This window comes from Myotis daubentonii, chromosome X (genome assembly GCF_963259705.1).
Source record: "Myotis daubentonii chromosome X, mMyoDau2.1, whole genome shotgun sequence".
Lineage (NCBI taxonomy): Eukaryota > Metazoa > Chordata > Mammalia > Chiroptera > Vespertilionidae > Myotis > Myotis daubentonii.
In genome coordinates, this window is record NC_081861.1 from 134,972,154 (window position 1) to 134,994,197 (window position 22,044).

The 22,044-nt window shown below is 45.8% G+C and overlaps 1 protein-coding gene across 2 annotated transcripts in view; it reads right to left on the minus strand.

The window, feature by feature from the left end:
* Positions 1-4,238: 4,238 nt before the first annotated feature.
* The window catches only part of FRMPD4 (FERM and PDZ domain containing 4), a 192,790-nt gene continuing 174,984 nt past the window's right edge, over positions 4,239-22,044 (minus strand). Inside the window, exons 11-16 of one of the 2 annotated variants that reach the window (XM_059679131.1) lie at positions 21,831-21,920; positions 20,848-21,030; positions 18,458-18,596; positions 9,525-10,589; positions 7,944-9,131; positions 4,239-6,106 (exon numbers count right to left, since the gene is read on the minus strand). In XM_059679131.1, coding sequence (XP_059535114.1) covers positions 4,779-6,106; positions 7,944-9,131; positions 9,525-10,589; positions 18,458-18,596; positions 20,848-21,030; positions 21,831-21,920 — 3,993 coding nt within the window. In that variant the 3' untranslated portion in view covers positions 4,239-4,778. Of the gene's footprint in view, positions 6,112-7,943; positions 9,132-9,524; positions 10,590-18,457; positions 18,597-20,847; positions 21,031-21,830; positions 21,921-22,044 lie in introns of both variants that reach the window. The other variant, XM_059679130.1, reaches the window with a different exon arrangement.

Consider the following 22,044-nt stretch of genomic DNA (forward strand, 5'->3'; position numbering starts at 1 on the left):
AGATCACTTTGCACAGATTGGGCCGCCACGGGCATCTTTAGTCCTGCACATGCGCAGTAAACACTGCCTGCGTGCTGACTCACTCTGAGTCCCTTCCTTTCTTCACACATGACAAGGGACTACCCATTCTAGAATTTTCAGCAGGGACCATGTCAATGCTGCTCTCCATTGTCCCTCACCCCCAGCACCTAGCACAAGGCCTGCCCAGATTAGGAAGTTGTTAATAGCTATTTGAATGAACGAATGGACATACCCAGATTCTAAGTGGGGGACAGGAGTCATGGATCATTTAGCGAAAGGATAGGATGTGCAAAGGGTACAAATCAAAATGAAAACAGGAGAAACATCACTGGGTCAGCAGTTACCAAGAAGGCTTAGCTTCCTGAATCCCAAAGCTCCTTCTGCCTCGAGGTGTGGATGCTGCTGCTGCATATGGCACAGAATTTTGGTCCAAAGTGCGGAGTGGAAAATGAGAAATAGCAGGTACAATGAAAAAACACACGCCACACCTCAGCGCTTTAGAATTAATGTGCAACAGAAAATTGAGATGCAATTAAAAATGTGGAGGGAAGATTAGAGTCAGCTGAGCTGAAGGCGGCAGGCTGAATGGTGAAGTGAGCTAGTTGGGATAAGCTGCTGGCTTATCTACTTCTTTCAGCGGAGCAGGATTTAAGTCATTCCATTATTCTGTGCAGCAGAAATATTTGATAAAGACACGAATTGTTCTTCCGTGGATTTCCTAGATATAGACTTTGAAATTAAAAAGTGAGAGGGGTTGGCCAGGGACTAGGTGAAATAACTAAAGAGTATCCAAGTTTTCTGGTTCAGGTTGTTATGAATGAAAAAGCAGTTTAAAAGGGAAGGTTCTGCCTCTTTGATCTTTCAAAGCTGAGAAGCGATTTCTGCCATCTGACTTTAAAGAAAGACTTGGGATGTTATAAAGAGAAAGTTTTATCATCACCTTGGGACTGCCAGAGGGTAACTAACTCTGAAATCCATGAAACCAAACCAAAAACTAGTCACACACACACACACACACACACACACACACACACACACACACACACACACAATCTATTCAGACACCTCCCCTACACCACTATTCACCCAAACACATACAACTATCTACTCAAACACCTCCCCTATACCACTATCTACCCAAACACACACAACTATCTACTCAAACACCGTCCCTAAATCTCTACACACCCAAACCTCTATACACCCAAATAGGCCGCCCCCCCCCCCAAAAAAAAACTGAGCAGAGACAAAATCAGGTTAGAGAGAAACAATGTGATATCCATGTATTTTTTAGCCCTGTGAAGATTTCTAAATGTCCGGAAGCCATAGGAATCACCTAATCATGGCTGATTTTGCCTTTTCTCTGATTTCAAAAACCATCAACGTAATTATGAACGGTGAAAACGAGTCACAGAGCAAACTTCTCCCATTGCCAAACAAGAGTAACCCAGGAAGAATGAATTAGAGTGCCATCCCGAGGAGCTCAGAAGTAACACCAAAAAAATAGCTGGCATTTAGAAATTATGTGACAGGAACATAAATGAAGATCGTTGCATCTAAGACTCAAACAGAAAGGCAAGTGTGGTCCGAACTTTCTAAGTCCAAAGTTAAGTCCATAACCACATACAATAATAAGAACATGAGTCTATATACAGAAAAAAAATTGAAAAAAGATGCCCTAAATTGTTCACAATGACTGTCTTTGGGGTTGGGTTTATAGGGATTTTCACTTTCTTCACCATTTATTTCGGTAATATTTAATAATTCTTAAAAGTGTGAAAATGGCATTGAGATTAAGTTGAAAAGTTCTTATCTACAGAAAGTTCTTACTGAAACAGTCATGGATTAGGTGCTATAATGTCAGAGATTTGCTAATATATACAGTGTGGAAGGACGTGTAGAAATAGAGAAAATAAATTAGACATGAATTGGTATGTGATGAGTACATATTGCTTCATTCTATCACTGTGCCTACTTTTGTGTATGCTTGAATGTATTATGATAAAAAATTAATAAAAATGAGAGGTGATACAATTGAAAAGAGGCTGGGGAATAAATGTAAAGAAGCTCAAGTACAAGGAATTTCTATTCTCTAACTTCAGCGGTCTCCAAACTTTAGTAAAATGCAACCCTACCTGTGACCGTCTTTTTGCATCCATTCACCAGGCATATGCTTGTTAATTCATTCATTTATTTAAAATGATGTACATATACCACTGTACTATTATGCCATTATAAAATATATGCAAACATAAAAAAGGCTAGAGAAAAATCAACACAAAATCATTCTTCCTATACTCTACTGGACATGGAGCCCACTTAGGATCCCATGTGTGGTGAGTGGGGGGGGGCCCTTAAGGTTTCCTAAGTCGTAAAAGGTTTGCTGATAAGAAACAGAAATTTATCGGAGCACCCACAGATAATGGGAAATGGACTAGCAAGACCCAGAGGGATTTCGCTGCGGCCTCTCAAAGAACTGAAATGAACAAAGAAGTTGTTCCGACTGAATATGTGATTTGAACAAAGAGCATCACTTCCTTAGCATTTCTTTTATACATATGCAATACACATAATGTATTCCGCACATGGAGTCAGGATATAATATGCATATAAAGCAAATATCCCCACATATTATCTTGGGCACTGTATTTAACACAATCATTATGAGGATGATAAAATCTAACATTAATTATTTAATCTGCCAGGTGTTATGGTAAGAACTTGACATACATAAGTTTACTTAAAACTCATGACAACTCTATGAGACATAGAAAAAAATGGATTGGCTTTCCCAAGATGAGAGGGCGAGAAAATGGCAGAGTTCAAACGTAAATCAAGTTTCTGACCTCAAACCCCATGCCCTTAACTACGTAACAATACTGCCTCCATAGGGAATTAATGGCAGTGTCCAAACCATAAGATTGCTGTGATGATTAAATGAGATAATAGATGTGATATGTTTAGCACATTGTCTGACATCGAACACACATCCTATTAATGTTAGTATTTTAGTACACAGAATATTTACCAAAAATTTCCACAGTAAACACCATTAAGATTTCTCAATATCAAACATCAATATTTAGAATTGTAATAAAATAATGTTTTATTTAAACATTATTTTGAATAACACATGTCTAAAATCCTTTTGTATGCTACCATCTACAACTATGTGTGACTTTTGTTACTGAGTCTCTATAGAACGACTGATGAGAGACAGCGACTGTAGACTGTGTTATGCCTCCTGTCCAGTAGGCTACAAAAATGGAAATATCTGTACTTGGCATATACTCCTGTCATATTTTAAGGAGCCACGTACATAAATAGGAGTGTGTGTAGCTTGAGCACTAAATGACCCATGAACTATATATGTACATGTCAATTTTATTTTACAGTTGCAGAGTTTGCATTCTTTTGCTTTGACCCAAAGATACATTTTGAGAGAGACGACAGTTCTGAAAACCTTTTTTGCATTCTATCAGTTTTACCTAACGTGGTCAAATTGACCACTTGTTATTTTTTTTCAGCTTTCATATATCTATAGGTCAATCCAGATTAGATCATTTCACAAATAATGATTTGTTTAATCATGGCTTCTAGAGCAGAGTAGCCATCTCTCTCTGATTTGCTGAACATTGCGGATTTGAAATTTTGGCCCAGTGTTAGGCTGTAATTCCAAGTTGGGTTGGAAGTATTGGCCCCGGTAGAGGTGCGGCATGGAGCGCTGTGGTGCTGAGAGCTGCGATCTGCCGTGGGACACAGGCTGGTGCAGTCTGCTTTCCACGACCGGATCTGCACTTGCTTTAAAGAATCATCAAATGTTCCTCTTTTTTGTAATTTTGCAAATACTTTACTAAATGTTCTGTCACTCTTAAGGGAATTCTAAATTTCATGGTTGAGTTGGGGAGGTGGATGATGTCTTTGGTTTACGTATTTTGACATTTCGTCAAAGCAGATCTGTCTTTTCATCAAAAAATTAATTTTAGTATTATTCTTTCATTTTATGTAATTAGATCATCTATAACTAGGTATTACCCAGGAACCTGCTCATCATTCTCTCTGTTCTTCTATTGGGAAGTATTTTAATTCTAGGAACATCTGGCAGAGCATTTGTGTTGACACAATAGAATCCACCTCCACCCTTTTTGAACCCAAATGGAATAAGCCAAAATGAAAAATGTAGGATTCCTGGAAGAAAGCATCAGATAACCAAATGCTATGAGCAAAAAATTAATTTATTATATATCTTCTCTAATCATTCATAATAGCTTCTTGAATTTTAAATGTCTTTTTGCTATTTCAAATGCTTAAAAATCATAATTTTAAAACATAAGTACTGTTTTATATACATTGTGATTTCTTTTCTTTTTTTTTTTTTTACTTCTAAATATGAACGACATGTTCTCCAAATATCCACTTGGAAGGAAAGGGGATGGGATTCATTGTTTTGCTCTAACACAGTAGAATTTAAAATTTCACTTCATATACCCCGAGTTTCGACTATATGAAAAATAGTCAAATGTCATCACTTTCTCGTATAGCTCTTTTACATGTATATATGTATCATATAAACAGAATACATCTGATTAGTACATTTCAACATCTCACCAATGTGACTCTTTTATCTCCTTTTTATACAAAATAACAAAATATACAGAGAGAAGAAAGGAGACGTCTGTTCATCGTACAAGAAAGAAAGGAAATAAAAGTTCATGTATGGCTTTGCAAAGGTAGATTATGATGTGACTTTCACACTTTTATTTATTTAAAAGCATCTTGAGAGAACGTGTTAGTGTGCTTACGAGGGCGGCCATGGTGGTTGAAGGTCGCGTCGACAGCCCGACACTGGGATCCCCAGTGGTCTTTCCTGTGGCTGCCTCGGCAGCCTTCAGGAGACAAATGTAGTTTATGACCACTTCATCGATCTTCACTACAATTTCCTGCCGCTGTGTTTCGGAGCTCACGACTTTCACTAATCGCATGCAAGCTTCTGTTAGGCAACAGAGCACTTGAAAGCTGGAAGTCATAGCTACGAGCATCTCCTCTGGGCTTTTCTCGGCCATCGCCATTTTCCTACAGGCACTTCCTAACTGTCTGGACTCAATGGACAACAGTTGCTTGTACTGAGAAAGTGTAAGGTCATATGCTTCAGGGCGTGACTCCTCTCTCTTCCCCTTGGTTGCCCTGACAAGGCAGAGCAGCTCATTGGCATCATTTTGGGCTGCGAGGAACCCATCGGGCATTGCATATGTGCTCTGCTTTAGGGCACTTATTCTTGCAATCCGGGCATCAAAAGCCAGGTTGCTGAAGTCCGTGTCGTCCGGGCCACTCAGGTCTTCGGCCCAGACCTTCAGCACTGGACACCTGGACAGCTCCCCTTCTTGCTTCTGAATCCCAACAGCCAGGGGTGGGCTGGTTGGTTCCGGCATGGCTTTAGTCATCTGTAGTGGAAAGAGGCAAGAGACCCGGTGGGTGGGTGCTCCCTCCTCTTCATCCTCATCCTCATCTTCATCCTGCCCTCGGTTTAGGAAGCAGTAGCTGAAAGGTCCCCGGCATCTCCAATTGCTCCCCTCCAGCTTCCTCAAAGGTAATGTCTTATACAGCTTTGAGTCTTTGTGAGCCACCGGGGACCTTTTGTGAGCCTTCCCGTCGGGGCTAAAGTGCATCGAGCTTTGGGAAAAACTTTTGGTGAGCTTCTTTCCCAGGGGGAGTTCTGCTCGCCTTTCTGAAGTGGCCTCCTGTTCTTCTTCTGTGACACCTGGACACTTTAAGCTGACCATACCCTTGGTTCTCTCTCGGAAGGTCTCCAAACCTACACATCCTGAGAGGACGCTGCTGCTACGTCTCAGAGCCCTCTGGCTGGGGGGTGTCCCATGACTCTCCCCTCTCAGATCCAGTGGTTGCCAGCTCACAGCCTCTCCATAGGCCTGGGATGCTTGGGAGAAATCATTGGGGTCTTGATTTGGAATTGGCACCTTTGATTCCGAGTGAATGTTTGATGGTAGCAGGATGGGATCAACTTCAGGATATTGAGACCACACTGAAGGCATGCCTCCTCGTCTCTCCTTCCCAGACTCTGTCAAAGCTACACTAGGGGTAGTAGGAAAAACAGAGAGAATCATTAAACATCGTATGGCGGTCAGTTCGCTACAACTCTCTGTGATGATTGCTATTTCCCAAGGATGCATTCTAGAAGGGCTGCCATTTTTCAGGGTCACCCCGCTTTCCAAAGACTGACTTCTGAGATCACATTAAAAAAATACCATAATCTGTTATTTCTTAAACTGCTGATTCATTTGGAATTGTCTAGAAATCCCCAATGTTTCCAGGGAGACAATGGAATTACATGAATTGGTTTGCTCCCATTTACCTGTCAAAGTTTAGACACATAATTAGAAAACGCACATCCTAGGTATAAACTATTCAAACATGTTTATGACACTCAAGTTTCATTTCAAGGGAGTTAGGTTAATCCTGGCATCTGTTAATTTTTTATAAAGAAGTGGCCTAATTTACTGAATGCAAATGATATCAGCTCGCTTTTTAAAGAGGATCCCATGAAATTCTCCTCGTGCAGGTTTTGAAGTGGAGACACTGGGAAAATTATGTGAAGAAAATCTCCATTTCACAGAATTTTTGTGAGAAGAGGTAAGTTGGTGAAAGCATGCTCTAATTAGTTTAGAGATAAAGATAACAGATCGGTGATGAATTATGTAAATTCACTGGCGGGTTTCCCATGGCAGGTTAAGCCAGTGGTGGGGTTTAAATAAATTGATTTTAGCCCTAGCTGGTTTGGCTCAATGGATACAGCGTTGACCTGCGGACTGAAGGGTCCCGGGTTCGATTCCAGTCAAGGGCACATGCCCGGGTTGCAGGCTCGATCCCCAGTAGGAAGCGTGCAGGAGGCAGCCGATCCATGATTTTCTCATCACTGATGTTTCTATCTCTCTCTCCCTCTCCCTTCCTCTCTAAAATCAATAAAAATATTTTTTCAAAAATTGATTTTAGGTTTGAGACAGAGAGAGAGAGAGAGAGAGAGAGAGAGAGAGAGAGAGAGAGATCAGTTTGCTGTTCCGCTTCTTTATGCATTCATTGGTTGATTCTTGTATGCGCCCTGATCTAGGATTGAACCCGTGACCTTGGTGTATGGGGACGGTGCTCTAACCAACTGAGCCAGCAGGCTAGGGCTTTTTTTTTTTTAATTGAGTGGTGGGTTTTGAGAAAGTAGATCATCTTAAAAGAGCAGGAATAGACATTAACCAATATAAGATCTCATTAACATATCAGAATATTCCGCTGGGAGTCTTACAGAGTCAAGAGGAATTTGTAACTATTGCTGAAAGGTGAATGATCTCTCCCAGTCCCTCCATCTCCCTGACCCCCTTGCTCTATGATCCTTCCTTGCCTCTCAAAAATGAAATGGCAAAAATCAGAAATCCAACGCCTTAAAAAGGAAATCAAACCCTTCTGTGACTCTAAGCAATATTATCTTGTAATCACAAGTCACCCAGGGCACTGCTGAAAGTCTGCATTTAGAATTAAGAAACACATACCGCTCCCTCAGATTCTACAAGCAAGAACAGAGCAAGATTCTAAAGAGCCGTGCCATCTCTACCATTGATTCTTAGAGAGAGTGGAAGAGAGAGGGAGAGAGAAACATCGATGTGAGAGAAACACATCGATGGGTTGCCTCCTGCACGAGCCCCGACCAGGGCCCGGGCCGGGGAGGAGCCTGCAACCCAGGTACCTGCCCTCGACCGGAATCGAGCCCGGGACCCTTTGGTCTGCAGGCCGAGGCTCTATCCACTGAACCACACAGGCTAGGACAGAGATTTCACGTTTTTTTTAGGTTTGTTGTGAGCTGGGTTTACACGCTCCTGACTGGTGTATCAGGCGAAGCGCGAAATCCCTCATTTCTGTACCTGTGGTTTCCTTAATCTTGGGGAGTCGATGACATCCATCTCTCAAAGCATTAATGGCTGTGTGCAGGGCAGGCACTGTCATCCGGGGACACACTCCTTCCGGCTGAGGGTGTGATTCCTTAAAGGGGGCTCCGTGGCTGGGCAGCCCGGGGCCTCTCTCCTCGGAAGGCCCGTAAGGCCCGCCTTTGCCCACGGAGGCGCAGAGCGGGGACTCCACGGGGGTGGCGCAGGCGCTGCCGCTGCTGCCCGTGCCGCAGCCCGCGTCCACCGAAGAGCCTTGAGAGCTCTGGAGGGAAAAATGGCCCTCGCTCTGCAGCGATGACATCCGCTTGGCCAAGTGGTAGTCACAGAGATGGGCCACGCTCTCTTCCGCGCCGGCCAGCTGGGAGGGACGGTCACAGGTCGACGGGTCGGCATCCCCTGGGTGGTCTAAGTCTTTGGCGGAAGGGACACAGGTCGCGTCAGTTAAGAAGTGGTCCCGCTGGCCAAGTCCTGAAACCTCGGGGGCTTCCCCACGGGGAGCCCCTTCCTCCTTCCCTTCGGCCTCCCGTGGCCCCAGACCAGGAGCGCGTGGAAAGATCCCCGTGGCTGCTTCCAGGCCGCCCTTGTCAGCCGCCCCGCCCTCCGTGGCCACGCACCATCGCTGGCTGTCCTTGCGGAAGGCAGTTCTCTCCAGGTTAAAAGCGCCCAGGTGCGGACCGTCCCCCGGCTGCTTCTTCCCTGGCGCGTTCCCACTCGCGGGCGCTTTCCCCTCCCCGTCGGCCAGCTTGCCTTTCCTCTTGCTGGTGCAGGAATACGCCAGCGAGCCCAGGTGCAGTTTGCTGAAATAGTCCGTGACCGACTTGGTCTCCATCGTCTCGGGCTCCATCTCCATGTGGTCTGAGTGCAGGATCTGCTTGGAAGGCACGACTTTGGACGGCCCGTCGGTCACGGGCACGGGCCGGGCGGCCAGGGCGTGGGAGGCCTTGGGGGGCAAGGCCGCGGCCGGGGCCTTGGAGGCGGAGAACTCGGTCTGCTCCTCGGCGAGGGAGTGGTAGCCTTCGGGCGTGGCCAGGAACATGCGGGACAGGGTCTCGGACTGCTTCTGCGCCGTGGCCAGCTCAGAGCTCTCCGTCATTTCGGAAGAGTTAGTCTCATTGCCCGAGTCTGAGGAAGACTCGGGGCTATAAGCCCTCAAGATGGCTACACCTGCATGCCGTGAGAAACAAGAGGCGATTAATGGATGCATAGAGGCACCGGGGACGCGGGCGAGAATGGCATCATTGTGATCAGAACGGAACAGAACCAAACCAAGCGAGCGGTTCCCTTTTCGGGGAGGACTCTGAGTTTATTGCACAGATGTTCCAGAAATGGGGGGGGCGGGGGGGGGGAAGGAACGTGCCACATGTATTTTATTTTTTTTTTTAAAAAAGGAAAAGAAACCACATACACAAAAAAGCCATGATGGGATGCCCGCACACGTATGAAATGGGACATGCGTGAGATGGACAACAGCACACACAGGGCTCCGAGGGCAAATGGCTGGATGGGATGCGTGATGAGGAGCTTATCAGTGAATGAACGTAACGATCGTGAAAGAACCTGAATTGTTACTGGTCTGCTGTTCCTCTGACACGGACAGAGCTCCCAGAGCTCCCAGCGGGGAGACGGCGGGCTTAGGCAGTCCCTTGTCGCACGTCCCCTCGGCGCTGGTGGGCACCGCGTCGATGAGGGACACGGGGATCTCGTCGTTTTGCAGGCCGCCGCCCGGCTCCTTGCCGTCGAGGAAGGAGGCGGCCTGGCTCTGAGAGTCCTCCTCGTCCGAACTATCTCGAAAGCCAGGCGGCGGGGCGGCGATGGCCATGTTCAAGGACCTCAGCAAGAAGTCGTCCTCGTTGTCATCCCCTTCTGGAGGCGGCAGGGACGTGAGGTCAATGATGTCATCGCTTGAGCCAGACAGGTTGAGGAGGGCCGGCTGGTTCATCTCGCCCACCATCAGGTCCTCCTCACAGCTCACCTCGTCCTCGTCCTCCGCATCGTCGGTGTTTTCCGCGTAGCAAATGTCATGGAGAAGGGGCTCCTCGATGCCCGGGGTGGCCTCGAAGCTCTTCACGTCGCCGATGTTCGCATACACGGAGTTTTCCCCAAACGGGATGTTCTCCGCGTCGGGGGCGAGGTCCAGGCTCTTCATGTCGTTGGCACTTCTCATGTACAGATTCGCCTGCTTCTCCAGCAGCTCCGGATTCTCGTCCAAGAGTCTGTCGTAGCTGAGAGCTGGGGGACTGCTCCCCTCGTCCATGGCGAGATCTCCAAAAATGAAGGACACTTTGGCTCCTCTCGGAGATTCCTGTGCTTTCTTGAGAGTTTCTGGGCCTGAGAAGGTCAACAGAGACCGCGGAGCGAGGCTTCTGTAGTCGGCCTCACACGGGGCGTCTCCCGGCTGCGCCAGCTGAGGGTTGAGGTCATCAGGATTATAGGTGTTGGCTATGTACACGTGCCGGTGGTCTTTTGGACACGAGGTGCCATCCGTAATCTCCACCGTCTTCTGTTTGGAATCTATGTATGTTATCTGGGCTTCTTGCTCCCCTTCGCCAATAAACGTGGTCATTTGGGGTATACAGTTCCAATCAGGGCCAAGGATGTTAATTTTTCCTTTATTTTCAGTTCCTAAGGAGAAAGAATCATGCAAAGACACATTACAGTGCTGTCTGGTTTCTGGGGGCCTCGTCTCTGTTTTGTTGTTGTTTTTTAAAATATCCTTTTATTGATTTCAGCGAGGAAGGGAGAGGGAGAGAGAGAGAGGTATAAACATCAATGATGGGAGAGAATCATTGATCGGCTGCCTCCTGCACATTCCCAACTGGGGATCAAGTCTGCAACCTGGGCATGTGCCCCGACCGGGAATCGAACCTCCTGGTTCATAGGTCGATGCTCAACCACTGAGCCATGCCCACTGGGCTGTTTCTTAATTGAATGGATTGTTACATCACTTTTATAAAAAAAAGGGTTACAGAGCTTTCCAAATATGGCAGTGGTCGATTTAGGCCTCAGGTGTAAGGATTTCTTGGTTAGGAGAATTGACCTTAACAGAATTGGTACTGCATAAATTATCATTGCTATTTGATAAAATATACCAATACCATCTGAGAGTAGGGAACTATAACTTCATTCCATCTGGCTCTTAATTCTATTATTGAAAGACCTCATGTCCATCTGTGAAGGTGAATAGAAAACATGCCTTTTCAAATCCTTAAAGGTGGCAAGCCAATAGGCTGTTATTCCAGAACATGGATTGTCCTTTACTTTGTAAAGCGAGATCTAACGTTACCCACTTTGTAGAGGAAGATGTGGGCCTTTTTCCTCATTGAGTTAAGAGAAAGTCAAGAATCCACATACTTCTACCATGTATCTTAGAAGATATTGTAATGATCGTGCAAAATAAAATATATCAATAAAATATAATGTAATAATAAATATTGGAATGATAGTACGAAAACCTCTCTTCAGCTCTTTTATATCCTAGTGGCTCTTTATATATCCATATGAATGTTAGTATCCATGCCTGTACGCACATGCGCATATGGTGCCGAAGGTGGAGCACACAGAGGTAATGTACTTCTCTCTGCTATTTCCAAGCACAGTTAATACTTTGACTAATTTCAATTTTTATTTGTGTCATGAGAACTTTCTGAAGACTTATTTGATGGCTTGCGTGAATTAAAACAGCAAAATCCTAATTTAAAAAGTATTGTTTTGTTTGCCCTTCAAGGGTCTTGCTTTTTAAAAAAAATCTTTTTATTGATTTCAGAGAGGAAAAGAAAGAGAGAGAGAGAAACATCGGTGATGAGAGAGAATCATTGATCGGCTGCCTCATGCAAACCCCACACTGGGGATCAAGTCCGCAACCCAGGCATGTGCCCTGACCGGGAATCGAACCATGACCTCCTGGTTCATAGATTGACGCTCAACCACTGAGTCACGCCAGCTGGAATTCAAGGGTCTTTCTATAGGGATTTTGTGGTGGAGATTTTGTTCCTATATATAACAAGATGGGCCAGTGTGTTACTATCAATACTGCTTTGTGGATTGTTTCATGAATGACAACCTACATTATGACTGGTTGTGTGTGCGCACACACACACACATGCACATGTGTGTCAGGGGTATGGATTATCAGGGGAGCTAAAGTGGTTCAGCAAAGTTGTGATGGCTTTAAGCCAGAGTCCAGCCAACTCTTTCCTGTAAGGGGATGCCGGGGTCCAACCCCAGCAGGTCCAGGGGTCCCCAAAGGTGTGGACGGAGTCGGCGAAGAAGGAAGGACACAGAGACAGTGTTCAGTTGATCAGCAGCCTAGCCAGGATCTCTAGCCCGGATCTCCAGCCAAGTTCTGGTCTGGATCTCCAGTCAGGTTCAGTCACCAGGTTCTAGTCAGGCTCTCCTGCCAATCTCCACAGTCAGGTTCAGTCCAGGATCCCCTGCCATGCTCTCTCGCCAGGCTCTGCCTCCAGGCTCCGAGGCCAGTCCCTGTCCAGGATCCTCCGGCATGCTCTCTCCAGCGAAGTTCTTCTGTCTCTAGAGAACGTTCTGTGTAGGTTCTGTGCCTAGGCTCTGTCTCTCTTGGTCCTGTCTTCCAAGCCCTGTGTTCTAAGTTCTGTGTCTTTCTGTCTTCTGAATTCTGTCTCCTGAGTTCTGTGTTCTAAGTTCTGTCTCTTGCTGTCTTGTTACATCTGTATTTATACCAGTTGATTCAATCCTATCAATCTCTATTACAAAGGTTAGGGCGTTTCTTATCTCCATTCCAGGGAGTAAAGATTATGTAGCTTAAGCATGATTGTTTGTAGTGATTAACTACCTGCCTGGCACTTAGTTAAGGAGTTTCATCCCCTCCCTGACTTCAGGGAAAAATTCCTACCTGAGGAAACAACCTTTCTAGGAGAGGCATCCCCTCCCTGACTTCAGGGAAAAATTCCTACCTGGAGAAACAACCTTTCTCGGAGAGGTGACCTTGGTTAAAACACAGCGCCAAGAAGGTGAGCAAACATATTAAGAACTGTATGCCATATATGCCAGGTCCCTTGAAACAGCAAGCATGGACCGGCTCCCGGCAATTTCCCCCTTTTTTATTTTTTAAAGGCAGGCATTAAAAAGAAAAACCTCAAATGCTCTCTTATATCCATTTTAAGAGTAGGATTGGCACTTTCCGCTATTACCTGAGTCCTGATCTATCATCCCAGGGAGAGCTTGCCAATCCTGCACTTTCCCAGGGTAGAAAGGCTGCAGTGGGGTTAAGGATAAGGCTCCTTGGGCCTACCTTCTCCCATGCCATTACATTTACCTTTCCTTCCTCAGAAAAGCATGGACATATTTGTTGTACAAAACGTTCTGTCTGACTGGGAGTAACCTTAATTCCTCTGCTAGCAAGCATATATGTTAAAAGATCAATACAGAGTCTTTTTTCTTTAGACTCAGTATGGCACATCTTCTTAATCTAAAGATCAATACAGAGTCTTTTTTCTTTAGACTCAGTATGGTACATCTTCTTAATCTAAAGATCAATACAGAGTCTTCTTTCTTTGGACTCAGTATGGCACATCTTCTCAATCTAAGGATCAATACAGAGTCTTCTTTCTTTGGACTCAGTATGGCACATCTTCTCAATCTAAGGATCAATACAGAGTCTTCTTTCTTTGGACTCAGTATGGCACATCTTCTCAATCTAAGTTCTGTACTATCCACCTTCTTACCCTACTTATCCTCTATAGGGGGGTCTGTAGCACCCTGGTGGAGTCCTATCCGTCCTGAGTGTGGGGGTTCTCAATGGGGGGGGGGCTTACCTAGGGGAATCCTGTTCCAGGGGTTCCCAAAGGTGTGGACGGAGTCGGCGAAGACTATCCACCTTCTTCCTACGGTGGAGTCCGATCCGTCCCAAGTGCGGGGCGCTTACCTAGGGGTCCCTGTTCGGGCGCCAGATGCCAGGGTCCAACCCCAGCAGGTCCAGGGGTTCCCAAAGGCGTAGACGGAGTCGGCGAAGAAGGAATGACACGGAGACAGTGTTCAGTTGATCAGCAGCCTAGCCAGGATCTCTAGCCCGGATCTCCAGCCAAGTTCTGGTCTGGATCTCCAGAGAGGTTCTGCTTAGGATCTCCAGCCAGGTTCTGTCCAGGTTCTCCAGGCAGGTCCAGTCACCAGGTTCTAGTCAGGCTCTCCTGCCAATCTCCGCAGTCAGGTTCAGTCCAGGATCCCCTGCCATGCTCTCTCGCCAGGCTCCGCCTCCAGGCTCCGAGGCCAGTCCCTGTCCAGGATCCTCCGGCATGCTCTCTCCAGCGAAGTTCTTCTGTCTCTAGAGAACGTTCTGTGTAGGTTCTGTGCCTAGGCTCTGTCTCTCTTGGTCCTGTCTTCCAAGCCCTGTGTTCTAAGTTCTGTGTCTTTCTGTCTTCTGAATTCTGTCTCCTGAGTTCTGTGTTCTAAGTTCTGTCTCTTGCTGTCTTGTTACATCTGTATTTATACCAGTTGATTCAATCCTATCAATCTCTATTACAAAGGTTAGGGCGTTTCTTATCTCCATTCCAGGGAGTAAAGATTATGTAGCTTAAGCATGATTGTTTGTAGTGATTAACTACCTGCCTGGCACTTAGTTAAGGAGTTTCATCCCCTCCCTGACTTCAGGGAAAAATTCCTACCTGAGGAAACAACCTTTCTAGGAGAGGCATCCCCTCCCTGACTTCAGGGAAAAATTCCTACCTGGAGAAACAACCTTTCTCGGAGAGGTGACCTTGGTTAAAACACAGCGCCAAGAAGGTGAGCAAACATATTAAGAACTGTATGCCATATATGCCAGGTCCCTTGAAACAGCAAGCATGGACCGGCTCCCGGCAAGGGGAGGGCCGGATCGTAAATACTTTAGGTTTTTCGGACCAACTGCTCAGCTGAGCAACTACTCAACCCTGTTGTAACATGAAAGCAGCCAGGGATCATTCATAAACAAATGGATGTAGTGGGCTGATGGTGGCCGCAAAACATATGTCCATTCTGTGAATGTGATCTTATTTGGAAAAAGAGTCTTTGTAGATGTAATTATATTAAGGATCGCGAGATGAGAGCATCCTCAACTATTGTAAGGGCACTAAATCCATGAGAGGAAAGCAGAGGGAGATGTGGACCCCAGAGAGACGAGGGGAGGGCCATGTGATGTGACGACAGAGGCAGATATCAGAGCTACACAGCCACAAGGAATGTGACACCCATGAGAAGTGGGAAGAGGCGAGAGAAGTTTCTCCCCTAGAGCCCTTGGCGGGAGCGTGGCCCTGCCAACAGCTGGATTTTGAACCTCTAACTGCCAAAACTGTGAGAGATTAGTTTCTTGTATGTTACACCCGAAAGTTTGACCTACTTGGTTACAGAGCCCTAAGAAACTGATCCAATGTGCATGGCTGAGTTCCAATAAAATTTATTTACAAGAACAAGATTTGGCACATGGGCCATAGCTTATCGACTCCTGAATTAAACCAACAAGAAAACTAAACAGGTCAGCAGGCTAAAACCAAGGCAATTGGAGTATGCCATTTCTCTCCCTTGTTCTCTCTCTCTCTCTCTCTCTCTCTCTCTCTCTCTCTCTCTCTCTCATGCGCATGCTCTCTGCTTCTCAATTTCTCTCTGAGAGTGGAGAGAGATACTTGCAACACGTGCCCTCACCCTCATTCTCACTGTAGAACTGGGAGAAATTACTGAAAGGCTGAAATTCCACCCTTTCCCTGTGGTGCTAATACTTTCTGGAACTAAGTTTTTGCCTCTTGAAATTTCATTAAACATTACATTGTGAGTCACTAGCCCAGGGGTGGGCAAACTTTTTGACTCGAGGGCCACAATGGGTTCTTAAACTGGACCGGAGGGCCGGAACAAAAGCATGGATGGAGTGTTTGTGTGAACTAATATAAATTCAAAGTAAATATCATTACATAAAAGGGTACGGTCTTTTTTTTCAATAGTTTTATTCATTTCAAACGGGCCGGATCCGGCCCGCGGGCCGTAGTTTGCCCACGGCTGCACTAGAAACTGGGCAGAACCCAGGCCCTTACGACTGTAGCCAGTCTCAGAGTGGTCTGTCTGCTCTTCTTCGTGCACCTGCAAAAGGTTATATTTTCAAGATAAACTTTAAGATTTGAAAATACAAAGCCCCAAACTGGTTTTCAAATGTTAAAGGATCGTGTTAAGTTGCTGAACTGCTCTTCGGAATTTCAAAGGTTGGCGTTAAATTGCTCTAAATCTCCTAGTCAGTGGAAACACGTGGTCAGAAAAATGTTCCCCACCAAACCCAACAATGCTCACCACTGCCGTTTCGTTCCCTCCCTATTTATTTCTAATCGTCTGTGTCTCTCGGGGTCTTTCCTTGTCTTATGTCTGTCTTCCATTCCTTTCTGTGTTTCTGTCACTTTCATTTTGAACTTTTTCCATCTCTGTTTTTTTTCCCCACTGCCAATTATTAGTACGGGCACTGAGCATCGTTTTAGGGATGGTACATAATTTCTTTTTTTCTAGTTCTTACCTTGAAAGCTGGGTTTTAAATCCCAATTCTACAAATGCAAAAACCCAAATTATCACATGATCTCACTCATGTGGAATCCAATGAACAAACTAAACTTATGAAGAAAATAGATCCAGAAACATGGAATCATGGAACAGGCTGTCGGATCTCAGAGGGAAGGTGGGGGAGGGTGGGTGGGTGGTAAGAGATCAACCAAAGACCTTGTATGCATATATGCATGGCCCATGGACATAGCCGATAGGGCAGTGAAGGCCTGGGGTGGGGGGTGGGGGGACAATAAGGGGTTAATAGGGAGAAAGGGGACAGATGTAATACTTTCAACAATGAAGATTAAAAACACATAAATAAATAAATAAATAAAAATTTTAAAAAACACAGGATTTCAAGGTGGGGCTAGATTAAATCTAGTCTCAAGTCCAAGTTGCTTTGGGCATGCCTTGTCCATCTCTTTCTCGCCCTCTGGTTCCCCTGATCCTGTGACTGGCATGGCTGCCATCTAACCAGCGATCATTACATACTGCATGAGAGTCTGTGGGTGCGTGTTTACACATCACAATACATTTCTGGAGGAATCCTTTATGGTTCCTGCTGTGTAAACGCAAAAGAATTTTCCTCCTCTTCTTCCTCCTTGCCCTCAGAAACAGCAAAGATGGAATCTGTTCTTAAGAATTTCCCTGTCTTCCACAGAAACCCTGTTACAGGACCCAATCAGACTATTACGAAATGCAATTAGTCATTGTTCACGGGTCAGGAGATTTGGCTCGAAGAGTTGTCTGTCCCTCAGCCACACTTACTGAGCGTCCCCTGGAGAAGGAGGAAATGTCAAACACTGAAGCAAACAGTTTCCCAGAAAACGGAAACCACCCGCCTTTGGAGAAACTGCCAGTGTCACGGTTGCAGCCCTCCTTTGTCCTCACTCCGGGTTTATTTCATCCTGTCAAGTGGCGGGATTGAAGTGTTTGATATGCTGGTGATCTCCAAGCTCCCAATACAGAGCTAAAGCCCCAAATCCAAGTCCTGGGCGATACCCAAGCCACCCTGTTGGGAGAGATCCCAGATTCTGGAGGTAAGTCGGATGCCTGAGGAGGGTCCCAGGCGTCTGGGCCTACAGCACCTCAAGGAGGGACAAGGCCTAAAGTGGGGGCTCCCCCTTCCTGCGGGGCATCCTATTGTTAGTTCTCTGCATGTTGACTCCTAGGAGAGGGAGCCATTAAAACCCAGCCATACAGACTGACGCTCACTCCCATCACAGTAATCAAATCCCTGCTTTTGGAGCATATACCCCCGCATTTCCGAGTGACATGTAAAATGTGATGCTGAAATCAACACTGTCAGAGAAAAAAATTAGGCCACATAAGATGGACTTGAAGGCTCTTGTGTTAAATCTGGACATTAGATTTTATGCATATGATTTTCACTTTCCAGAAAGATCCTGTCCGGCCTCTGTGGCTCAGTGGTTGAGCGTTGACCCAGGAACCAAGAGGTCACCAGTTTGATTCCTGATCAGGGCACATGCCCGGGTTGCGGGCTCGATCCCCAGTGGGGATGTGTGCAGGAGGCACCTGGTCGATGATGTTCTTCTCTCATCGATGTTTCTCTCTCTCTATCCCTCTCCCCTCCACTCTGTGAAACTCAATAAAGACATATATCCTATATAATAAAAGGGTAATATGCAAATCGACCAAACGGCAGAACAACAGGTCGCTATGATGCGCACTGACCACCAGGGGGCAGACGCTCAATGCAGGAGCGCCCCTCAGCCAGAAGCCGGGCTGATGGCTGGTGAACTCAGCGGCGGTGGTGAGAGCTAAGGCTGTCCGATTGGCAGCTTAGGCCCGCTCCCCGTCAGTCAAACATCCCCCAAGGGCTCCCGGACGGCGAATGTCGTGCACCGGGCCTCTAGTATATGTATATATATAAAAAAGATCCTTATTGTTTTGGTCAAATGGGTGGGAAGGGGAGTCACCGCTTCGTGAGTTTAGTGAGAGAATACCTGTTTCTTGGGTTCCCGCATTTTTCTTGTTGGCCATGTTAAAGATGGACCTCCTGGAATCCACAAGTAGCCGGTAGTATCCAGCTGTTAAGCAGGCCAAGTTCATGGCGTCCGATGACTCCATCAGCAGCGTGATGGGCTACACAAAAGAGAACGACTTGGTTAAAGCCACCTCTCCTGGCTCTCTTCCCTCAGGTGACAGCGACTGCATTTGTGCATAGGAAATGTAAACAATAAAAAGTTATTGAGCAACCGTTTCATCGGAAAAACAGAAATGTGGGGAAAAGGTCAGGCGTAACAGAGAGCCTTACTGAGAAACAGGTAAGTGGCATCATTTTAAGACCTAGACATTTTGCATCTTTTCCAAGTCCAGAAAGAAAATAACATTGGTTTTGTTCCCAAACAGTTAACATTTTAAAAAAGTGATAGTTCAGGAGTTTGTTAGCCGATTGGAACCCACAATCTGAAAAATCATAGGAAGTGAAGTTTGGGTTCATGATGAAAATTAGTGTTGAAGAGAAGTAAAAATGAAGTGGAAATTACTGCTAAGACGGAACAAAAAGTGTCAAATAGATCCAGAAAGAGGCTGCTTCTAGAAGAAACTGTCAATTAACAGTGAGGTTATTATTAACTTTCTGGAACCAGTGAGGTTATTATTTCCTGCTACATGGATCTTTGGGTCGCGAACAATGAAAATACATCCTGCATATCAGATATTTCCATGACGATTCATAACAGCAGCAACATTACAGTTAGGAAGTAGCAATGAAAATTATTTTATGGGTGGGGGTCACCACAACATGAGGAACTGTATGAAAGGGTCTCAGCATTAGGAAGGTTGAGAGCCACTGGAATATAGGGAAGGAAATGTTCAATTTAAGCAACTATTCTCATTGAGTTAGGAAGGGTGGAGGGGCTGGCATGCTCTTGCTGAGAGACAAAGCAAGAGGGAAATAAGAGAACAACAAACAAGCAGACAACCAGGTAGACAGAGAAATAGCGAGATGATAGGCCTCTTGCTTTCGCTCCCACTGGTGGAATCTAACTTCCCACCCAAAGCTGCTCTACTAGTTACTGAACTGCCTTTTCCTCCTATTTCAATTGAGGTCTCCTCTCAAGCCACCCCACAATTATTTATAGGGGCAGGAAACCATGGATAGGGTCTCGCCGCCCACTTCTGTTTGGGACAGATTATCCCTAGTTAGCAGGTCTGTGATGACTGCATCCAATTCATCCTTTTCCCATGATGAGCTATTGTTTTCAGCATCTTTGATCATAGACCAGGCAGGCATTCCAAGCCTACTCTTGTGCATTGAAGACAAAGAGAGTTCCCGGGTTTAGCCCATGAAATCCCATGGGCCACGGCCAACATGGCGGAGCTGCACATTCTCTCTCTCTCTCTCTTTTTTAAATACATTTTATTGATTTTTCACAGAGAGAGAGAGGAATAGAGAGTTAGAAACATTGATGAGAGAGAAATATCGATCAGCTGCCTCCTGCACACCCCCTACTGGGGATGTGCCCGCAACCAAGGTACATGCCCTTGACTGGAATTGAACCTGGGACCCTTGAGTCCGCAAGCTGACGCTCTATCCACTGAGCCAAACCGGTCAGGGCTCGAGGTCATCTCTTCCTGCTGCAGAGCACTGATGCTGTCCAATCTGCTGTGTAGAAACCCTTCCCCATATTCTCAGTTCCTCTTAATCCGCTCGGCCCATGCCACCGTGGTGGGAGTGGGTCACCCCTGCCTGTTCTCAGAGCACTTCCGGTTGACAGTGCTTGCTTTGTGGAGTCACTGCCTCTCTTCTGGTCAGTGCCTCTTCTCCATACAAACACTGGGTACATCAACAATGCCCCAATCCAACGACTCATCCATTACTGGGACAAGAAGGTGGGGCCAAGGGGCCTTGATCACTTCCTAACAATGACTATGACATTCATAGGAATCAGGACCCATTGCTCTAGTATGAAAAGACAGACTGATTGAAATGCTCAGCTTTTCCAAAAGCATAAACACAGGGGACCAGATCTAATGCAAGGGAGTGGGAGTTCTAATCAGAGTTGGGGAAAATCTCCCTGTCTATACAAGACTCATACATTCTAAAAAGTTAGAAGCGAAAAATCTCTCCCTCTCTCTCTGACTCATGCATTCCGGAGCTGAAAGGACCTTAGAAATGAACTTGCTTACTCTCTTACATAGACAAGAAGAAACCGAGCCGAGGGAAGAAGAGCGACTTGTCCCTGTGAGTTGGGTGGATTTTTTTTCTGTACCACATCGCATCTTTGACGCTCTGGACTCATGGACATTCTACATGCTTAGTAAGTAGCAGCAGCGTAGCACAAATGGGCTGCTCCAATCAAGGCCATGTGCCAACATCTGGCCGACTTACCTTCACGTCCAGCACATGGAGCTCCACCCTCACCAAGCTCTCCTCTTCGGTAAACATCTCGATCCTGTTCACATGGCTGAAGTCAGCTAAGAGAGCCACCAGGTTGGTTTTGGTGTTTATGACGTGGCTTATGCCATATCGGGGCCCCACCAGGAGGGTCACTTCCGAGCGCTTTTCTGCCTGCTAAGAAAGGGACATTGACAAAATATAAAAATACTAGACTTCTAAGACCCGAGAGAATGTTTTTATAAAACTGCATTTTCTTTTTTAATAGATTTTTATGGATTTCAGAGAGGAAGGGAGAGGGAGAGAGAGAGAAACATCAATGATAAGATAGAATCATGGATCGGCTGCCTCCTACACAGCCCCACACTGTGGATGGAGCCCGCAACCTGGGCCTGTGCCCTGACTGGGAATCGAACCCTGATCTCCTGGTTCATAGGTTGATGCTCAACCCCTGAGCCACGCTGTCTGGGCAAAACTCCATTTTCTTTAGAAAGCATTTCTAGGTTTTATTGTACTAAGTCACTCAATTAGAAGAACCAGATATATGACTGCATTGAGGCTCTGATAAATTAAGAATAATGTAGCAAGTCAATGTTGCCATAGCATGTACATTCATAATCATGAGAGGTTTTTAGAAATGAGAAATTTTTTTTTATGTGAAAGCAACTTTTGGTCCAATGACTGAAAGGAGGGCCATGGTCAGAGTACATCAATTCTGGGTTTTCCCACTCCTTTTCCCAGGGCACGCTGCGGTGCCGTGTCTGGTTTAACATTTCTTCCCACAGTTCAGACTGTGGTGCAGTGAATTAGAAACAAAGGCTGGCAAGTATTCACAGCTGACTTGTTTCTGTCATCAAGAGCAACTCATTCAAGACAGCCCGTGCAGTGACATTTCCAGGCCTCCATGACTTTCCAGAAAAAGCAAAACAAAAAACAAAACAAAAAAAGAAAGAAAAGTAAAGAAAGAAAGAACTTACCACTAGTGTTGCCTTGAACACACGGCCCCCATACAGACGAAGGTCACTGAGGAACTTGAGATAATGGACCTTGGCTTGCAGGGCAGAGAGCTGTGGGGAGAGAAGAGACATCAGGTGTGAACTCCATTGGGTGTGACTCCATTCCTGCTGGAGACCAGCTGAAAACCAGGGCAAATGAGATGACCGCCAACAGGTGCATGTGACAAGGACTGGT